Genomic DNA, 22906 nt, shown 5'->3' on the forward strand with positions numbered 1-22906 from the left:
TTGAGCCAATTTGCTCTGAGGTAAACAGCAAGCTTAAGAACCTCCTTGGGCACTCAGCTCGGCAAACTCCCATTATGGCTATAGCATTGTCCATAGAGAAATCACAGACAGCATAGGTTGTTCCACCACCAATGGTCATCCTTCACTTCCAGTGGTTTTCCTAACATCAATCTCCAGTCTCCGTTAGATCGAACTGTTTCCTGGCCGTAACTCATAGTATGTGTCCCAAATTGTACCATTTTCCCTATATAGTGCACTTCTTTTAACCAGAGCCCATAGGTGTTTGGTCAAAAGTAGTGCACTAGATAGGGAATATGGTGCCATTTGGGACGCACACCTAATGTCCCCATGATTCCTAATGTCCAATCATTTACCTTTTTCCCCTGTTGCACTGGCCCAGGGGTGAAGTTTATCAATGTAAATACTGATTGCTACCCTCTGAATAACCTTAATGAGGCTAAATACGGCAAGGATTTATCCTTAAGGCTGGAGTAATCCTACAGTCTTTGGCTCAGCAGTGAAAGTCCTGATCTGAGACTCAAAGGGGTTTTCTCTCTTAAACATCAGCAGAACAGACCATGAAGCTCATCCACACTGACAGGCAATGTAGGATCCACAAGCTGTGTGTAAGTAAAACAACCATAATATGAAAATGCTTCCTTTATGTAATTTGCTATGTTTGCTGCAGAAAATCTGATTTTTGTAGGTGTGAAAGTTTTAGTGGTGGATTTGGGAGGGATTTGCAGTTAGTGCTACTTGTGTTGACAGGAATCGGTAGGCAGCAGAGCTCAGGTGGTTGTCATCTATGATGTGTTGAGAAATATTATTTCCATGAAAAGTCATAGTAATTTAGTTGTGTATTGTACATGTAGAAAGGTACAAGCCAATTACAGTTCATTCAATTGACATATCGTTTTTTTTTCTCTTATTTACCCTGTTAAATAATAAGCTATTTCTAGTTCATGTGCATGCCTTAATTCTACAAAATTACGTTTGGAAAATATGTTCAATATTCAAAGTTGAAAAGCCAGGTTAGTGTAGCCTCCCATTTCAGGGAGATGTTACAGTTGAATGTTGGTTAAGTAAGTAAGCCTTGTCTGAGGGCAGAATCTCTACAGCAGAATCTCCTGTTTCTGTAGCATGAAACAGCTTGATGTACAAGTACAGAACGTTAGTGAATGTCGGTTAAAATGTACAATTAATTATCTCATTAGCTGGCCCCTGTGACATCTCTGACCTTTCTCTGTGATTAAACCGGGACTGGGACAAGGACAGGGACAGCCATGAGTGAAGACACTGATGGACTGGCAGAGCTGGACTCTGAGCACAATGCAGAGCTGGCCGACATGGTGGCCGCCATGAGCATGGCATCCAACCGGATGACCCCGCCCAACGGTCACCGAAGGCCCCCTGCACCAGCGCGCCGGAAGCTGTCATTGTCAGACAGGAAGCTATCATTGCAGGAACGATCGACCCCGCCACGAGAGGCCCGACAGCCCACCATCGAGTCCAAGCGGGTGTCCATTTCAGATTCCCAGGTCAGAGATCAAGGCTGCATCCCAAATGGAGGTCAGGGCTGTGTCCCAAATGGCACCCTATTCCTTATATAGTGTACTACTTTTGACAAGGGCCCATAAGGGAATAGGGTGCCATTCAGGACACAGTATATGGGGGATAGGGTTCCATTTGGGATTCATCTATGAAGTCTCAAAATAAATAGGCATGAGCCTATATAATGTGTAGTCAATGTGCAATATCCCACCACTAAATACCCTTCACTTTGTTTCTCCCTAGAATTGTATCCAGCTCAACCAATACAAGTTGAAGGATGAGCTTGGAAAGGTAAGAAAAGAAAAGTTAGAATACTCAGTCTGGTACAAAACTGGATATCAAAACTAGATGCTGAATTTGTCCGACAAGAGAAAACATTTTTTCATAAAGCATTCTTGTGTAAATAAGTAAAAATGATTCTGTCAGACTTTCTTCTTTTTCTATTGTAGGGCTCATATGGGGTGGTGAGATTAGCTTACAATGAAGATGATGAACAATACTATGTAAGCATCTTTTCAGCTCTGCACATTCCATTCCTTATCATCCCCTTTGTGGAAGCAGAGACATGTACAGTTCCTCAACTCTCTGTTTTGGCCTGATTGGCTCTTATACCATAGGAGCAAACTGATCACGTCCTTCCTTTCATAGGCAATGAAAGTTTTTTCAAAAAAGAAGTTGATGAAGATGTGTGGATTTCCTCGTAGGTGAAATTTTTCCTTTTAAGTCCTTTTAAGTATGTGCTTTAGAACCGATATGAACATGAACTGGTGATGCTCACCACTATATATACCACTATATATAATGACGGTTGGTTATAGGGCGTCCCCCTCCTCGAGGAGCCAGCACAGAACAGGGACTACCACCCAAACCCCTGGGGCCACTGGAGAGAGTCTACCAGGAGATCGCCATCCTGAAGAAACTAGACCACCTTAACATTGTCAATTTGGTGGAGGTGAACACACATACATAAGTGGAAGATTTAAAAGGTTCTACTATTACATGTAGTTGTATTAATTTAATAGATTTACACTTTCCAATTGTAGGTTCTCGATGATCCTGCTGAAGATAATCTCCACATGGGTAAGTATGCATTCATCTCAGTGCACTAAATTATGAAATAAGGTGTTATGTGGTAAATGTATGTTTTCTGTTGTATCTCCTTGTACTAGGTCCATAGTTTGAAGACTATAATACAGTCTATCCAGTTTGTTTATTACATATAAACTAATGTGAGCTCTGACTAGTCCTTTCATTCTCTGTTTGTTTATTTTCTAGCCTTTGAGTTAATGCCAAAAGGGTAAGTTTTACCCCTTTCTGAAATATACTGTATTGCATTACATTATAACACTGGTCCTTTGTAGCTCAGCTGGTAGAGCATGGCACCTGTAACACCAGGGTAGTGGGTTTGATTCCTGGGACCACCCATATGCAAAATGTATGCATGCATGACTGTAATTCACTTTGGATAAAAGCATCTGCTAAATGGCTTATATTATTATTATATATAACACTGAAAGGATGAATTTAGTTATTTATATATAACTCATCCAATTACTGAATTTTGTGAATATAAGGTATCCATTGTTAAGGGACATAAGATAACAATGACAAGGTTCAGGCATTTTTAGTGGTAGGAAGACCACTGTTTGGAATATTATGATGGTGATGCTTGATCACCTTTGCCTGTCTCTGTTGCTTTTCCTTGGCCCTAGCCCAGTGATGGAGGTGCCCTCAGACACTCCTTTCACAGAGGGACAAGCCCGCTTCTACTTCAGAGACATCCTCCTGGGGATTGAATACTGTGAGTCCTTCACCTGGATTTCGTCACAAATGGCATCCTATTCCCTATATAGTGCACTACTTTTGACCCGAGCCCTATGGGCCATGGTCAAAAGTAGTGCACTAAATAAGGGGATAGAGTGCCATTTGAGATGTAGGACCTACAAGCCTTCTGCTCAGAGACCTGCAGCATACTGCTAACCCTGCTCACGCTTTAGCAAAACATTGGTTTAAAAGTCACTCGTCAGATATGTTCTGAAAAGACAGGATCAATTGGTGCTTTGACAGCTGAATATCAAGACCTAAATTACTCGGTCAATGCTGTTCATAGATGTATACAAGTTGATTTAAAAAAAGAGCTAAAGCAGTGTCTCCTGTCATTTTCCCCTGGTACCCCTCCCTCCCAGTGCACTACCAGAAGATCATCCACAGAGACATCAAGCCTTCCAACCTGTTGCTGGGAGACAATGGGCATGTGAAGATTGCAGACTTTGGTGTCAGTAACCAGTTTGTGGGGAGTGATGCTCTCCTGTCCAGCTCAGCAGGGACTCCAGCCTTCATGGCCCCCGAGATGATGACTGACCATGAACAGAGCTTTACTGGCAAGGTTAGACACTAATCGCTAATTTATCTAATTAGATAATTAATCTTTGATTATATCGTAGAAATAAAATTTACCCCATGAAAATGTATTGTATTGACTGGTATAAAAAATAATTAGAAAAGTACTTGGTATCAAAGCTCTCTTTGTAAAGTAATGGTCAATGTTCATGTTTGTTAGGCCTTGGATGTGTGGGCCATGGGAATCACCCTGTACTGCTTTGTCTATGGGAAGGTAGGTTCTGTTATTATCATAATGTACGGTATTCTGCCATGGATTGTTTTGGCCTGCTGGTTTCTCATCTGATTTACTGTGTCCATTATGCTGACGACTACAAATATTGTTTGATCAACTGACGCACCTCACATAATAATGCTTTTAAAATAAATCAATTGAATGCTTTATGTGGGAAACAGACAGCATGTGTATGCATGTAGCCTATCTATTTATTTATAGCAGCATTTTAATGTTTTTTTTCTTCACTATCTTCCTATCTCAGTGCCCTTTCATCGATGAATACATCATTGGCCTGCACAATAAGATCAGGAACAGGCCTGTGGAGTTCCCAGACATGTGAGTTCCACTAAGGGACACTATTTACCATGTAAAAGCAATGTCCGAATATTTAGTCTGCACTATATGCACCTCTCTAAAATATAGGTAGAACTTCACAATATGGCATGTAATAGCATGTGATAATAACATAGTAATCGTATTGTTTTATTGTTCTTAGCCATTCACTACTACTCTAGTTACTGTACTGTAGATGGTTTGGTGGGTATTCATCTCAGTCACTCTTTGGTACCACAGGCCGGAGGTTTGCAAGGAGTTGAAGGATCTTATTGTAAGGATGCTGGATAAAAATCCTTATACAAGGATCACCATTCCTGAAATCAAGGTGAAAGCGGGCAGAGCTAGACCTTCAATGGTGCTTTAAAAAAAACTGTCCTTCATGAAACCATCTTTGACATTTCAAATTATGAAATGTTACAGTAGTAGAGTTGTCCCAGTAGAGCTGTCTCATGTGTTGTGTGACTATTGTCCTCCCTGTCCTGTGTGTTGCCAGGAGCACCCGTGGGTGACGGAGGATGGCACTGACCTACTACCCCTGGAGGAGGAACACTGCACCGTGGTGGAGGTCACTGAGGAGGAGGTCCAGAACTCTATCAAACTCATCCCCAGTCTGTCTGCTGTGGTGAGTCAGTTCACTAGTGTCCTGTCCAGGGGATGTACAGGAGATAGGCTCCTGCCCTATGAGCCGTTCTGGCTCGGACAAGACTTACTTAATTACTCATCTATCACAAACAGGGACTGGAGTTTTTCCTGAACATCTGTGTCTTAATAAGGGGAAAAGTCTGGGACCTACAACAGGAAAAACTTGAGTGCCCAGAGTTTTCCAGGTCAAGACACATGGTCAGGGAAAAGTTAAGTCATAAGGCAAATTGATAGAGTATTTCTTTGTCCTAAATGGCACCCTATTCCCAATATAGTGCACTACTTTTGACCAGGTCCTCTGGTCAAATGTAGTGCACTAGATAGACAATAGGGTGCCATTTGGGACACCCTGTGACACTCTCTCTCCCCACATTAGATCCTGGTGAAGTCCATGCTGAGGAAGAGGTCCTTCAGTAACCCTTTTGTGTGTCAGAACAGGAGGGCAGAGAGGTCCATGTCTGCTCCAGGAGGTTTCCTTGCGTAAGTCCCCTAGAAATCCTCCTTATCTGGTTTCTCTATCTGCCAACTTTGGGATTAGGAAACAAGCAAAACAAAACAAAGTGACAGAAATACACAGAGTTGGTTAGATATATAGGCTACTGTAAATGGAATTAACATAGGATGACAATTTCCCCATCCACAGGGCACGAGTGATCACTGGATGGTTTGATGAGCATGAAAATGATGTAAACCAGGGATCATCAACTAGATTGGATGGGGGGGGGGCATAATTACAAATCATTCGTAGACTGCAAATTGACTGCAAGAAGCCCAAGCAGATCTAATATTTGACTAAAACATAATCATTTCAAACCTTGCTTACGATCGTGTGTCTCTTTATTATGCATGGGAATACATTTTTTTTATTTTATTTTAACTTTATTTAACTAGGCAAGTCAGTTAAGAACAAATTCTTATTTTTAATGACGGCCTAGGAACTGTGGGTTAACTGCCTGTTCAGGGGCAGAACGACAGATTCGTACCTTGTCAGCTCGGGGGTTTGAACTTGTAACTAGTCCACCGATCTAACCACTAGGCTACCCTGCCACCCCAATGTGAACAGATTTCCAAAATTGTAATCACTTGAAGCTGATTTCCTGGTGTTTGAAGATAAAAAATAAAAAAATGTTTTTGTTCAGAAAACTTGGCAGGCCAAATAAAACCAGCCATGGGATGCCAGTTGGGGAGCCCTGGTGTAAACTACAGTGGGGCAAAAAAGTATTTAGTCATCCACCAATTGTGCAAGTTCTCCCACTTAAAAAGATGAGAGAGGCCTGTAATTTTCATCATAGGTACACTTCAAATATGAGAGACAAAATGAGAGAAAAACAATCCTGAAAATCACATTGTAGGATTTTTTATGAATTTATTTGCAAATTATGGTGGAAAATAAGTATTTGGTCAATAACAAAAGTTTATCTCAATACTTTGTTATATACCCTTTGTTGGCAATGACAGAGGTCAAACGTTTTCTATAAGTCTTCACAAGGTTTTCACACACTGTTGCTGGTATTTTGGCCCATTCCTCCATGCAGATCTCCTCTAGAGCAGTGATGTTTTGGGGCTGTTGCTGGGCAACACGGACTTTCAACTCCCTCCAAAGATTTTCTATGGGGTTGAGATCTGGAGACTGGCTAGGCCACTCCAGGACCTTGAAATGCTTCTTACGAAGCCACTCCTTCGTTGCCCGGGTGGTGTGTTTGGGATCATTGTCATGCTGAAAGACCCAGCCACGTTTCATCTTCAATGCCCTTGCTGATGGTTTTCACTCAAAATCTCACGATACATGGCCCCATTCATTCTTTCCTTCACACGGATCAGTCATCCTGGTCCCTTTGCAGAAAAACAGCCCCAAAGCATGATGTTTCCACCCCCATGCTTCACAGTAGGTATGGTGTTCTTTGGTTGCAACTCAGCATTCTTTGTCCTCCAAACACGACGAGTTGAGTTTTTACCAAAAAGTTCTATTTTGGTTTCATCTGACCATATGACATTCTCCCAGTCTTCTTCTGAATCATCCAAATGCTATCTAGCAAACTTCAGACGGGCCTGGACATGTACTGGCTTAAGCAGGGGGACACGTCTGGCACTGCAGGATTTGAGTCCCTGGCGGCGTAGTGTGTTACTGATGGTAGGCTTTGTTACTTTGGTCCTAGCTCTCTGCAGGTCATTCACTAGGTCCCCCTGTGTGGTTCTGGGATTTTTGCTCACCCTTCTTGTAATCATTTTGACCCCACAGGGTGAGATCTTGCGTGGAGCCCCAGATCGAGGGAGATTATCAGTGGTCTTGTATGTCTTCCATTTCCTAATATTTGCTCCCACAGTTGATTTCTTCAAACCAAGCTATTTACCTATTGCAGATTCAGTCTTCCCAGCTTGGTGCAGGTCTACAATTTTGTTTCTGATGTCCTTTGACAGCTCTTTGGTCTTGGCCATAGTGGAGTTTGGAGTGTGACTGTTTGAGGTTGTGGACAGGTGTCTTTTATACTGATACTGTTTGAGGTTGTGGACAGTTCAAACAGGTGTCATTAATACAGGTAACGAGTGGAGGACAGATGAGCCTCTTAAAGAAGAAGTTACAGGTCTGTGAGAGCCAGAAATCTTGCTTGTTTGTAGGTGACCAAATACTTATTTTCCACCATAATTTGCAAATAAATTCATTCAAAATCCTACAATGTGATATTCTGGATTTGTTTTCTCATTTTGTCTGTCATAGTTGAAGTGTACTTATGATGAACATTACAGGCCTCTCTCATCTTTTTAAGTGGGAGAACTTGCACAATTGGTGGCTGACTAAATACTTTTTTGCCCCACTGTATATGCCATGGCCATCTCAGTCACCAGATCTGAACCCAATTGAGCACTTTTGGGAGATTCTGGAGCAGCGCCGTGAGAGTGTTTTTCACAATCATCAACAGAACACAAAATTATGGAATTTCTCATAGGAGACCGGTGTCGCATCCTTCCAATAGAGTTCCAGACACTTTGTACAATCTATGCCAAGGTGCATTGAAGCTGTTCTGGCAGCTCATCGTGGCCCAACGCCCTAATATGACTTTATGTTGGTGTTTCCTTTATATGGTGTGTTGGTGTTTCCTTTATTTTGTCAGTTACCTGTATCTGTAGCAGAAGCATTTGGCCCCTCCTAAAAAGCTAAGAGGAAAGCCCAGAGGAAAGCAGAGCTAATGGTGTGCTGCCAGCTGTGTTTGTTTTCCAAAAAGTCAGGCTGGGTGTACAGTAAGTGCACTGGGACCCGTGCGGAGCTGTTTGGTGCCTCTGCCACAACTAATTACACCTTCTTGTGAAGTGATGTAGCTAATTAGCTAGTTCTGGTCCAGGGTGTTATGTGCGGCTTTGCCTGTAGGAAGGCGCCGAGTCAACAAGCTGCATGTAAACGCACTGGAAGTGATGTAATGCTGTGGTGTAGTTAGCTCTCTCCTTCCACACCACAGAGATCCTATATTTCACTAGTTCACTAATTCACTTCATTTGTGAGTTACAGGATCTCTTTGTTCCATACCACATGGGGCGTCAGGCACCCCAAACATTTTAGAGGGTACAAAGTATGTGAGGATGGCTGGGGGGTGGTCCGAAAGTTGGAGAATTTTTTTTTTTTTAAACATCTGAAACAGATTTGTCCTGCAATCTAGAGCCATAATCATTTTGCTTAATTCTATGTACAAAAAAAGCATATTTTTTTCACATATCTAAGCATACCTCTTGAGCTGTTTGTTCTCTGAATCTCTTCTAAGATCTGGGTAAAATATTGAAAGGAATGTGAGTTTTATTCAGTACATTTAGTTATTGCTTTCTATTCAAAAGTCTACCAACCTGGCCAGTAGGCATTACAGCTAAGACAGTTAGACACATGCCACAGGTGAGTTTCAAGTTTGGGGAAGCTAATTTTCACCAGAAAAATGCACCTTTATAATAAATTATTCCATGCATCATCACATCTGCAGACTTACAGAACCAGTCAAAAGTTTGGACACACCTACTCATTCAAGAGTTTTTTTTTGTGTGACTATTTTCTACATTGTAGAATAGTAGTGAAGACATCAAAACTATGAAATGACACATATGGAATCATGTAGTAACCCCAAAAAGTTTTAAACAAATAAAAATATATTTTATATTTGAGATTCTTCAAAGTAGCCATCCTTTGCCTTGATGACAGCTTTGCACACTCTTGGCATTTTCTCAATCAGCTTCACCTGGAATGCTTTTCCAACAGTCTTGAAGGAGTTTCCACGAATGCTGAGCACTTGTTGGCTGCTTTTCCTTCACACTGCAGTCCAACTCATCCCAAACCATCTCAATTGGGTTGAGGTCGGGTGATTGTGGAGGCCAGGTCATCTGATGCAGCACTCCATCAATCTCCTTCTTGGTTAAATAGCCTTTACACAGCCTGGAGGTATGTTTGGTCATTGACCTGTTGAAAAACAAATGATAGTCCCATTAAGCGCAAACCAGATGGGATGGCATATCGCTGCAGAATGCTGTGGTAGCCATGCTGGTTAAGTGTGCCTTTAATTCTAAATAAATCACTGACAGTGTCACAAGCAAAGCACCCTCACACCTCCTCCTCCATTCTTCACAGTGGGAACCACACATGCAGAGATTATCCATTCACTCTGCGTCTCACAAAGACTCAGTGGTTGGAACCAAAAAATCGCAAATTTGGACTCATCAGACCAAAGGATAGATTTCCAACGGTCTAATGTCCATTGTTCATGTTTCTTGACCCAAGCAAGTCTCTTCTTATTATTGGTGTCCTTTAGTAGTGGTTTCCTTGCAGCAATTCGACCATGAAAACCCAATTCACGCAGTCTCCTCTGAACAGTTGATGTTGAGATGTGTCTGTTACTTGAACTCTGTGAAGCATTTATTTGGGGTGCAATTTCTGAGGCTGAGGCTCAAATGAACTTATCCTCTACAGCAAAGCTAACTCTGGGTCTTCCTTTCCTGTGGTGGTCTTGATGAGAGGCAGTTTCATCAGCTTGATTTTGCAACTGCACTTGAAGAAACTTTCAAAGTTCTTGGCATTTTCCGGATTGACTGACCTTCATGAATTAAATTAATGTTCTTGCCATAATATGGACTTGGTAATTTACCAAATAGGCTATATTCTGTATACCACCCCTACCTTTTCACAACATAACTGATTGGCTCAAATGCATTAAAGGCACACCTGTTAATTGAAATGCATTCCAGGTGACTACTTCATGAAGCTGGTTGAGAGAATGCCAAGAGTGTGCAAAGCTGTAATGAAGGCAAAGGGTGGCTACTAAGAAGAATCTCAAATATAAAATACATTTTGATTTGTTTGTTTAACACTTTCTTGGTTACTACATGATTCCATATGTGTTATTTCATAGTTTTGATGTCTTCACTATTATTCGATAATGTAGAAAATAGCCGAAATAAGGAAAAACCCTTGAATGAGTAGGCGTGTCGAAACTTTTGACAGGTACTATATATAAGAGCCTACTATTCCTAATGTGATGAGCAGATTTGATAGTCATAATTTAGGCAAATAATATTACTCACTCAGTGTTCGCAAAAAATACCGTTAAATGCTTGGCTGATTGCTGTACAGTAGGCCTAGGCTATAGGCTATATCAGATATGTTTCTTCTCCTTTCTGTGCAATGGAAAATGTTTGCCTTTTATGCAATTCTACACTTTATATGACTGTGGATATTGGCACAATATTTTTAATTCAACAAAACTTACAGTGTAGCCTACTCTGCTGACACAGACAAACATATCAATAAATACGATGTTGATCCATTTAATATGCCTATGAGAAGGGGAGACACAAATACAATATTACGTCCATCTAACACAGAGGACAGAATTATTGTAAAAAAAACAACTTTCAAGTGGCACTGACCCAACAATGATAAAGAGTGAATATGCTCACTCACCGGCCAAGGCAGCAGCTACTCTTCCTGGGGTCCAGAAAAATGAAGGCAATTATACCTTTTTAAAACATTGCAATACATTCACAATATATTAAGTGTGTGCCCTCAGGCCTCTACTCTACTACCACATATCTATAACCAAAATCCATGTACCTGTGTGTATAGTACGTATGTTATCGTGTGTTTGTATGCATGTGTCTGTGCCTGTTTTTGTTGCTTCACAGTCCCCGCTGTTCCATAAGGTGTATTCTTATCTAATTTCACTGCTGCATGAGTTACTTGATGTGGAATGGAGCTCCATGTACTGTAGTCATGGCTCTATGTAGCACTCAATCTCTCCTCCACTTTGAGCCAGGAGAGATTGACATGCATATTATTCATGTTAGCTCTCTTTGTACATATAAGGGCCAGCCGTGCTGCCCTGTTCTGAGCCATTTGCAATTTTCCTAAGTCCCCTCTTTGTGGCATCTGACCACACAACTGAACATTAATCCAGGTGCGACAAAACTAGGGCCTGTAGGACCTGCCTTGTTGATAGTGTTGTTAAGGCAGAGAAGCAATTTATTATGAACAGACCTCTCCCCATCCTAGCTAATGTTGTATCAATATGTTTTGACCATGACAGTTTACAATCCAGCATTACGCCAAGCAGTTTAGTCTCCTCAACTTGCTCAATTACCACATTATTCATTTGAAGATTTAGTATAGATTGAAAAAAGTAAGAGGCCTAGACAGCTGCCCTGTGGAATTCCTGATTCTACCTGGATTTTGTTGGAGAGGCTTCCATTAAAGTACACCCTCTGTCTTCTGTTAGACAGATAACTCTTTATCCACAATACAGTAGAGGGTGTTAAGCCATAACACATACATTTTACCAGCAACATCGATAATGTCAAAAGCCGCACTAAAGTCTAACAAAACAGCCCCCAATCTTTTTATCGTAAATTTCTCTCAGCCAATCATCAGTCATTTGTGTAAGTGCTGTGCTTGTTGAATGTCCTTCTCTATAAGCATGCTGAAACCCTGTCAATTTGTTTACTGTAAAATAGCCTTGTATCTGGTCAAACACCATTTTCCCCAAAAGTTTACAAAGGGTTGGTAGTAGGCTAATTGGTCTGCTATTTGAGCCAGTGAAGGGGGCTTTACTATCCATAGGTAGGGGAATAACATTTGCTTCCCTCCAGTCCTGAGGGCACACACTTTCTAGTAGGCTTAAATTGAATATGTGAAAATATCATCTCCTATTATCCTCAGTAATTTTCCATCCAAGTTGTCAGACCCCGGTGGCTTGTCATTGTTGATAGACAACAATCACTTTTATAATTTGGTCAGATATACTAGGATGTATAGTGTCAGCGTTTGTTGCTGGCATGTCATGCCTAAATTTGCTAATCTTGCCAATGAAGAAAATAATAAAAAAAATTGGCAATATAAGGGTTTTCTGATGAATAAGCCATCTAATTCAATGAATGATGGAGAGGAGTTTGCATTTCTGCCCAAAATGTCATTTAAGGTGCTCCAAAGCTTTTTACTGTCATTCTTTATGTCATTTATATTTGTTTCATAGTGTAGATTCTTCTTCTTTTAATTCAGTTTAGTCACATGATTTCTCAATTTGCAGTACGTTTGCCAATCGGTTGTACAGCCAGACATATTTCCCATTTCTTTTGCCTCTTCCCTCTCAACCATACAGTTTTTCAATTCCTCATCAATCCACAGGGATATAACCGTTTTTACATTAATTTTGTTATTGGGTGTGTCGTGTCTTTGGCTATGCCGGATTAAGTGATATGACATGCTATTCTATAAAATAATTTATCCGTAATTAATATTACCTGATTGAGCTAATCATGTAAATGTAATTAACTAGAGAGTCGGGGCACCACAAAATAATATTTATAGAGCTGTTATCTTCTGAATAAACTCTTAAAGACCTAGTAATATTTTACATCTATAGCAGTCAATATTAATCGTCATCTTAATTCAGTCTCATCTGAAAGTTGAAAATTCTTGGTTATCTTCACGAACCCTGGCTAACAAGTTGAATCAGCAATACAAAATTGGGTTTAATTATTTATTTACTAAATACCTAACTATTCACACAGAATTACACATACACATAATTAAATCATAACTTGATTACAAATTACATCATAAAGGAAAACGTCCCTAGCGGGCGGAACAGATATGACAGCTGTAACGGCCGTCGTCGGTGGAATAAGGTGAGGACCAAGGTGCAGCGTGGTAAATGTTCATGATTTTTTATATAATTTAATCTGAAAACGAAACAGAATAACAACTAGGAAGAAAAAACAAACGAAACAGTCCTGTCTAGTGATGAACCACAAAACAGAAAATAAACACCCATGAAACACAGGTGGAAAAAGGCTACCTAAGTATGATTCTCAATCAGAGACAACGAACGACACCTGCCTCTGATTGAGAACCATACCAGGCCAAACTCAAAAACCAAAATAGAAACACAAACATAGACTGCCCATCCCAACTCACGCCCTGACCATACTAAAACAAAGACAAAACAAAGGAACTAAGGTCAGAACGTGACAACAGCTTGTTACACAAAAGAAAAGGGGCTGGGTTTGAGTGAAAGAGCGGGAAGACTGAGGAACAAAGGGCGAAGCTGTGCTATCGTAAATACAGTATCTCATGCATTCTAAATTACCTCCCATTTGGAAAAGTAAAATGCAATAAAAATGTACTCTGAGCTGCGCTTCGGTAGGTTGGTGGTAGATGGAAGGCCGTGTTGTCCAACCGAGTCCTTTGTCCTTTAAAGAATGTCTCTGGTTGTCAATTGGATACGTTGTAGTAACTTCGTTGTGTGATAGACGGGATACTCTGTCTGTTCCTTCCTAACCCTCGTTTGCAGCGGCTGTTGCTAACTCAACGTCTAGGAGGTATCACTTCTGTAGTGAATAAGAGTTCAAAGTTCATACCATTCACAACCAAAGCTCTCGCTGATGTTGGCTTCGTTCTGTAGTTATTATCTGAACCATTCTGACATAGGACCGTCGTCCCCACATCCTCAGAACAGGAGGTTATATTGTCGTCAAGGCTTTATATAGGAAGTGAGAGGAGGGCGTGTTAGAAAAGTTTTATAGGCCATGTCCATTCACAGGGGCGGGCAACTGATTGAGCAGAGCTCTACCTTATGGAAACCCAAATCTCACATCTTAGAAGCTAAAATCACATTTCATCCCATCAAGAATAATTTCATATTCAAACATTTAAATTGAACAACAATTCCATGTGAATCCGATAACTCTGATGTGTAGACTTTCCACTGTGGAGTTTATGTCATCTTATCATTGATGAAAATGTCTCAGATGACAACCGAACTGACATCATATTCATTAAGTACCACTGCATATGTTCAATTGGTCGGATTACCAGAATATAGTTAATTTCCCCCCACCTTCTGATGTTCCCAGAATATCTATGTTAAGGTTTTGCAAATGTAACATCAGTAGGGTAGAGAGAGGAAAAAGGGGAGGAAGAGGCATTTATGACTGTCATAAACCTCCCCCCAGGCCAACGTCATGACAGGTGCATACTTATTAGTAACTGGGATAAGCAATTTCATAAATGTGTCAAGTGCAGCATCTGGTTGCTCCTCATTACACACCACGGACCAATAAATATTCTTTATCAACAACATAGGAATCGCTACATATACACTATATTAGGCCCAGCCTTTGGAACTTTGGTTTTCCTAGATATGGCTACTATATTGTGATCACTACATCCGATGGATTTGGATACTGCTTTCAAACAGTTTTCTGCAGCATTAGTAAAGATGTAATCAATACATGTTGAGGATTTCATTCCTGTGCTGTTTGTAACTACCCTGGTAGGTTGATTGATAGCCTGAACCAGGTTGCAGGCACTAGTCCCTTTCTCTTGAGTGGGCAGCCATTTAATATTTAAATCACCCAGAATATATACCTCTCTATTGATATCACATACATTATCAAGCATTTCACACATGTTATCCAGGTACTGACTGTTAACACTTAACACTTAGTGGTCTATAGCAGCTTCCCACCAGAATAGGCTTTAGGTGAGGCAGATTAACCTGCTTAACATGAGATCCTCTCTAAGCTTTACAGGAATGTGGTTCTGAATACAAACAGCCACACCTCCACCTTTGGCATTTTTGTTATAACCATGTAATGCTACCACTGTATCATCAACAGTATTATCTAAGTGAGTTTCAGAGATTGTCAGAATATGAATGTCATCTGTTACTAGCAAATTATTGATTTCATGAACCTTCTTTCTTAAACTACATGTTAATGTGGGCTATTTGTAGCACTTTTCTGGGATTCTTGATTGTTTTTCTTGCTTTACTGGGAAGCTTAGCAGAGGTAGACATGCTTGGGTTATTTATGTTAGTGCAGTGTGAGCTGCACACAGTGGACTTCCTGCTAGGGCACACCACCTCAGTGCTACCAGTATAACTCTGGTTCATAGGCATATGATTACTGCATACATTAGCTGTAGGATCAGCAGAGGCATTCAGGACAGTAAGAGGGACATAAATTAGGTTGCTTATATTGTGCCTTCCAACACCCCTGGGATAATGTACATTTGCTGAAGCATTATGACAGCTCAGCGACACAATGGTAGGGATTAAATGAGCTGGGCTTGGGTCATTGATAATGCGTTGTCTCAACGCATATGACCGATGCTCTCTGCTAGCGCCAAGAAGATAGGCTATACTGTTCTCTCAATTAAGTAGAGAATTTTGATAACTAAAAGGCAGATTATAGTATTGTCTTTGACTTCTGTTTACAACAATAGCCATTTGCTTTCCAAACTGTTTTCCCATGATTGTATTTTGGAATATTTTGATATGCGTTGTTTATCTATCTCCATCATGTAATGTAACTTTCTGATTAAATTGTATTGACGTACTTTAACAAGCACATATTTGCTGATATTGTCCTGTTCTTGTCTATCTGTTACCTGTTGCAGAGACTCTTGGGGGATTTTGGAATCCAAGGTTCATCCTTCGTTGAGGTAAGAGCCCTGGTCAAAGTAGTACACACTATATAGAGAATATGGTGCAATTTGGAATTGGGACGCAACCTTAGTCTTGTGCTAACAGGGTTTCTTCTGGGGTTTGATCACTATCATTCTACTCTATGTGATTGTATTCTATGGTCTCAGCACTATCGCTGCTGAGAGTTTATGTGTATTGGACTTGATGGGTAATGCTGTTCCTGACATGCATGGCATTTGATGCAGTGTTCTTCTTGTCATGACCCTTCCCCCTTCTAGTTGCCTTTAACAACACACAGTAACAAGACAAGAGTAAATATGTTGTCCCCCACACATTATGCAGCAACCCCATTGGGCCAATGAGTTTTTATTATTCACGTTTGTTGCGTGAATTAATGAGAAAGATAAAAAACAATCAAGTCTTTTTTCCCTTGGAAATCAAAACTGGATAGCTCACAATGGACGGGATGTCAGAGAATGAGCTCCACTGCCTGATAGGGAGATGCATTGATATAAAACAGGATCATGAGGAGATGCTAATTTGTACAAAATGTAATGACTGTAGCCCAAAAGGGACAGGAGATATGCTTGTTCAAAACATGCTGGGGGAGAAAAAGTATAATTTCTGGAAATTGTAATGGGCCAAGCTGGTAGGTCTTTATGGAACACTTGTTGCTCATGAGGAGATGCCTTGCAAATTGCAAAAGTATTCAGACCCCTTGGATTTCTTCACATTTTATTACGTTAGATATTGGGATTAAAATTGATTTAATTGTCATTTTTTGTCAACTATCTACACAAAATACTCTGTTTTTTATTTTATTTTATTTCATCTTTATTTAACCAGGTAGGCCAGTTGAGAACAAGTTCTCATTTACAACTGCGACCTGGCCAAGATAAAGCAAAGCAGTTAGACACATACATCAACACAGAGTTACACATGGAATAAACAAACATACAGTCAATAATACAGTAGAAAAAGTATATATACAGTGTGTGCAAATGAGGTAAGGTAAGGGAGGTAAGGCAATAAAATTGGCCATAGTGGCGAGGTAATTGCGATATAGCAATTAAACACTGGAGTAATAGATGTGCAGAAGATGAATGTGCAAGTAGAGATACTGGGGTGCAAAGGAGCTAAAAAAATAAATAAATACAGTTTGGGCTATGAGGTAGTTGGATGGGCTATTTACAGATGGGCTATATACAGGTGCAATGATCTGTGAGCTGCTCTCACAGCTGGTGCTTGACGTTAGTGAGGGAGATATGAGTCTCCAGCTTCAGTGATTTTTGCAGTTCGTTCCAGTCATTGGCAGCAGAGAACTGGAAGGAACGGCAGCCAAAGCAGGAACTGGCTTTGGGGGTGACCAGTGAAATATACCTGCTGGAGCACGTGCTGCGGGTGGGTGCTGCTATGGTGACCAGTGACCTGAGATAAGGCGGGGCTTTACCTAGCAAATGCTTATAGATATTAGAAGAAAGACTGTGTGATAGACTGTGTCAATCACCTGTTGCCAGTGGGTTTGGCGAGGAGTATGAAGCAAGGGCCAGCCAACGAGAGCGTACAGGTCGCAATGGTGGGTAGTATATGGAGCTTTGGTGACAAAACAGATGGCACTGTGATAGACTGCATCCAATTTGTTGAGTAGAGTGTTGGAGGCTATTTTGCAAATGACATCGTCGAAGTCGAGGATCGGTAGGATAGTCAGTTTTACGAGGGTATGTTTGGCAGCATGAGTAATGTAGTGTAATATCAAAGTGGAAGACAATTATATATACTGTATATATTACATAACTAAAATATAGTCTTTGCATAAGTATTCAGCCCATTTTTAGGCAAGCCTAAATTAGTTCAGGAGTGAAATATTGCTTAACAAATCACATAATAAGTTACAAGGACTCACTCTGTTTGAAATAATAGGGTTTTTACATCATTTTTTAATGACTAACCATTCCTCTGTTCCCCATACATACAACATCTGTAAGGTCCCTCAGTCAAGTATTACATTTCAAGCACAGATAAAACTACAAAGACCAGAGAGCTTTTTGAAAGCCTCATAAAGAAGGGCAGTGATTGGTAGATGGGTAACAATAACAAATTACACATTGAATATCGCTTTAAGCATAGTAAAGTTAATAATTATGCTGTGGATTATATATTAAACCACCCAGACACATCAAAGGTATAGTCGTCCTTCTGAACTGAGCTTTCGGAAAGGAATGAAACTGCTCAGAGATCCTACCACGAGACCACTGGTGATTTTAAAACAGCTGCCATCTGTGATGGCAGAAAACTGAGGATGGATCAACAACATTGTAGTACTCCACAATACTGACCTAAATTATAAAAACTTGCATCTTGGTTTTAACAAGGTATTAAAGTAATATTGCAATGCCTTATGTTTGTGGCAAATCCAACACAACACATCACTGAGTAACTGGCATTTTCTAGTATTTTCTAGTAAAACTAGTATTTTCATGCATGGTGGTGGCTGCCTCATGGTATGGGTATGCTTGGCAAATACTGTGGAGTTTTTCAGGACAAAAAGAAAGGGGATAGAGCTAAGCACAGGCAAAATCCTAGAGGAAACCCTACTTCAGTTTGCTGTACACCAGAGACTGGGAGGGGAATTCACCTTTCATTAGGACATTAACTGTGATTGACAGCGCCGGAGAAGATGGCTGACGTTTTAAGTGCTCCTAACCGATTGTGTTTTTATATCAAGTCTTTTGCGTTGTATGTAGCTTATTTTTAAACTTTTGTACATATAATGTTGCTGCTATCGTCTCTTATGATTCAAAATAACGTATGGACATCAGAACAGCAATTACTCACCACGAACTGGCAAAAGTTTTTTTTCCTTCAATGAGTCCGACGATCCCGATGTGAACTGCATACTGCTTTCCAAGGAACAGGCCAAAATCCCCGTAATTTGCTTGAAGAGACGACGGAGGAAAAGAGGACAGAGGTCCTTCCGATTCCTGCTTACAAGCAAAAATGTATGCAGGAAGCACCAGTGACTCGGTCAATAAAAAAGTGGTCAGATGAAGCAGATGCTAAGCTACAGGACTGTTTTGCTAGGACAGACTGGAATATTTTCCTGGATTCTTCCTATGGCATTGAGATGTACACCACATCAGTCATTGGCTTCATCAATAAGTGCATTGATGACATCGTCCCCACAGTGACCGTACGTACATACCCCAACCAGAAGCCATGGATTACAGGACACATCCACACTGAGATAATGGCTAGAGCTGCCACATTCAAGGATCGGGACTTTAACCCGGAAGCTTATAAGAAATCCCGCTATGCCCTCCGGCGAACCGCAAAGTGTCAATACAGGACTAAGATCGAATCGTACTACACCCGCTCCGACGCTCGTCGGATGTGGCAGGGCTTGAAAACTATTACGGACTACCAACTGGCAAGTGTCTTCACTGACATTTTCAAACTCTTTCTGTCCGAGTCTGTAATACCAACAACAGACCACCATAGTCCCTGTGCCCAAGAACACTAAGGTAACTTGCCTAAATGACTACCAACCCATAGCACTCACGTCTATAGCCATGAAGTGCTTTGAAAGGCTGGTGATGGCTCACATCAGCACCATTATCCCAGAAACCCTAGACCCACTCCAATTTGTGCACCGCCCTAACAGATTCACAGATCTATTTCACTCCACACTGCCCTTTCCCACCTGAACAAAAGGAACACCTATGTGAGAATGCTTTCATTGACTACAACTCAACGTTCAACACCATAGTGCCCTCAAAGCTCATCAATAAGCTAAGGACACTGGGACCTAACACCTCTCTCTGCAACTGGATCCTGGACTTCCTGACGGGCCTCCCCCATGTGGTCAGGGTAGGTAACAACACATCCGCCACGCTGGTCCTCAACACTGGGGCCCCTCAAGGGTGCGTGCTCAGTCCCCTCCTGTACTCCCTGTTCACTCATGAATGCATGGCCAGGCACAACTCCAACACCGTCATTAAGTTTGCCGATGATACAACAGTGGTAGGCCTGATCACCGACAACGACGAGCCAGCCTATAGGGAGGAGGTCAGAGACCTGGCCGTGTGGTGCCCGGACAACAACCTCTCACTCAACGTGCTCAAGACAAAGGAGATGATTGTGGACTACAGGAAAAGGAGGACCGAGCGTGACCCCATTCTCATCGACAGGGCTGTAGTGGAGCAGGTTGAGAGCTTTAAGTTCCTTGGTGTACACATCACCAACAAACTAACATGGTCCAAGCACACCAAGACAGTCATGAAGAGGGCACGACAAAACGTATTCCCCCTCTGGAGACTGAAAAGATTTGTCATGGGTCCTCAGATCCTCAAAAGGTTCTACAGCTGCACTATCGAGAGCATCCTGACTGGTTGCATCACTGCCTGGTATGGCAACTGCTCGGCCTCCGACCGCAAGGCACTACAGAGGGTAGTGCGTAAGGCCCACTACATCACTGGTGCAAATATTGCACAATCCAGGTGTGCAAAGCTCTTCTAGACTTACCCAAGAAGGCTTACAGCTGTAATTGATTCCAAAGGTATTTGTAACATGCATTGTCTCAGGGAGCTGAATACTTGTGCAACGACTATATTTTAGTAATTGAATTTATATTCATCTTAAAAATAAATATTTTTATATCCCACTTTGTAACAGAATAAAATGTGATGATATCCAAGGCATCAGAATACTTTTGCAAGGCACTGTATGTACAAAATATAATGACTGTATCTCAAATGGGACAAGAGATATGCGTGTTCAAATTGTGGAATTTCAGTTGTACGGAGACCGATCCATAGTTGTCCCGCTTGCCCCGATTTCATCATTGGTGAGAATAAAACATATGTTGCCCGCAGGAAATCAAGCCGAGTCGGAGAGTTGGATGGAAGCGTAGTAGGAGAGTTGGAGGACCTTACTGAAGATGATGGTACATTTGCATAGGCCTGCTGGTAAACCTGCTCCTACACCATTCTTTCTTTGTTTTTTTTCTTTTCTGATTGACCTGTTTAAATTAAAGGACAGACCTGTTTAAAGAAAACTCTTTGCTGTATCTTCACATAATATGTAATATTAATGTAATGTATTTGAAGAAAGATCCAAATGAAAGAGCTCACCCCGATACAGTCTTTTAGAAAGATTTGTGATAAACCTTTATATATCATATAATAACAGTACAAACCATGTGTTAGTTTTTTAAAACTTTTGTCTTATCCCAACTGCATGATGTTTGTGTCTGTTGTTAACATAGGTTTCATTGTCTATTCATGAGTGTACTATAGTACTCTTAATAGTCTGAATGCGTTTAGTACGGTTAGCTCTGTGTTTCTACAAATATTACACCTATGTGCTCAGCTGAAATGTGGTTGTTACAATGCAAATATTTACCATTCTAAAGAAGTCATTTTTGCATGCTTTCATACAGTTGATGTTGACGATAATTAAAGTTAGCAAATGAACATTCTTGTTTGTTCCCTGTATAGCTCTCTCTAACAGGATGTGCTGACTCTTGCACGCAGGTGTTATTAACGTCCTATAGTGCAAGCAATCTTTCATCTGGAGCCGTTTAAAAAAAAAGAGTAGGACTAAATGCTTTATTAGCATTTTTTTTTTTACTGTTGTACAAATTGAAGTGAGTAACATCACATCTAGAACTCCATCAAGATGTCAAATGGACTTCTGGTACATGTGTCAGAATAGCCTGACCACAGCTTTTAGGACAACATACAGATTTAAGAGTGAAAAGCAAGTTATGTCAACACAAAGTCTGCATTGCGAGGAGCTAAAAAGTGGAGCTTATTCTGAATCATCTCAGCTGACATGAAAGTTATATAATATGACAATGTAAACACCTGAATAAGACAAAATACCTTTTTTCGGTTTGGCTTTTTTCATTGGTGCTTTTGAAATTCTGAAGTATATCACAGAATTTTCAACAATATGGCCACATATTTGTTCATATTGATATTCCCTCATGTCATAGCCCAGTAGGCTATTCAAATATGGCTCTGTTTTTTGTAAAAAACAACAACTGGAATAACACTTGTATTATTGTGACAGGGTAGGAACCTGGGCCCAGATTCACAAAACCTTCTTAAGAGAAATGTCTTCTTAATACACCCACAAACTTAATCTGAAAGTTTCAGTATTGATTATTTTAACCCAAGAACATGTTTTAGAACAGTAATCGCAATAATAAATATGCTAACATGATTACCATTGCTAGCTAGCTAGCTAGCTAAATTGGTTGCCTAGAGATTACTGTTCTAAAATATGTTCTTGGGCTAAAATAATCAATACGAAAACTATTTTAGCTATCGTAGAATTTCCAATAACTTTAGTTCAAGAATCTACATTTCTTCTTAACTTTTTGCTTCAGGAGAAATAGCTCAAGAACATTTCCAAGAACCTTTTTGAAGAATAGCAACTTTGCTTAACTTTCTTCTTAAGTCTATAGTTATGGAGAAAATGGCAGTTAAGAAGACATTTCTTCTTAAGAACGTTTTGTGAATCTGGGCCCCTCTGAATGGGCCGCTGGGACCTTAATTAGGATGGGACAGGTCGAAAGTATCAAAGCGCCCCTATGACGTGTTTAGGTATGAGATTTTGTACCTGAAGTTGATGGAGACTGTGTCTGAGAACCATGCTGTTTTGAAGAAATGTTTGGGGTGTGTGCAATCTACTAAGGTATGTGTCTACTTTGATTTTCAGTGTTTGTTTATTCAAAATTGAAAGACATATAGTCATAGGCCTTATGTTCAATGTCCCTGTTTCTTTGTAAATATACCACTAGATGGCA

The 22906-nt window shown here is 40.6% G+C and overlaps 1 protein-coding gene across 4 annotated transcripts; it reads left to right on the forward strand.

Moving 5' to 3' along the window:
- Positions 1 to 543: 543 nt before the first annotated feature.
- On the forward strand, positions 544 to 22906 carry LOC112265501 (calcium/calmodulin-dependent protein kinase kinase 1-like). Of its 4 annotated transcripts, none has more exons than XM_024442855.1 (17): positions 544 to 626; positions 1215 to 1538; positions 1795 to 1842; positions 2001 to 2054; positions 2200 to 2251; positions 2370 to 2503; positions 2595 to 2631; positions 2827 to 2848; positions 3264 to 3352; positions 3738 to 3937; positions 4112 to 4165; positions 4431 to 4504; positions 4742 to 4829; positions 4998 to 5126; positions 5523 to 5626; positions 16068 to 16112; positions 20967 to 22906. In XM_024442855.1, exons 2-17 carry the CDS (start codon positions 1284 to 1286, stop codon positions 21049 to 21051), a joined length of 1470 nt encoding a protein of 489 aa, XP_024298623.1. In that variant the 5' UTR covers positions 544 to 626; positions 1215 to 1283; the 3' UTR covers positions 21052 to 22906. The 4 variants fall into 4 exon arrangements, with proteins under 4 accessions (XP_024298623.1, XP_024298626.1, XP_024298625.1 ...); XM_024442858.1 differs by having other exon boundaries at positions 5585 to 5626; XM_024442857.1 differs by having other exon boundaries at positions 1271 to 1538.

This window comes from Oncorhynchus tshawytscha, linkage group LG13 (genome assembly GCF_018296145.1).
Source record: "Oncorhynchus tshawytscha isolate Ot180627B linkage group LG13, Otsh_v2.0, whole genome shotgun sequence".
NCBI classification, from domain to species: domain Eukaryota; kingdom Metazoa; phylum Chordata; class Actinopteri; order Salmoniformes; family Salmonidae; genus Oncorhynchus; species Oncorhynchus tshawytscha.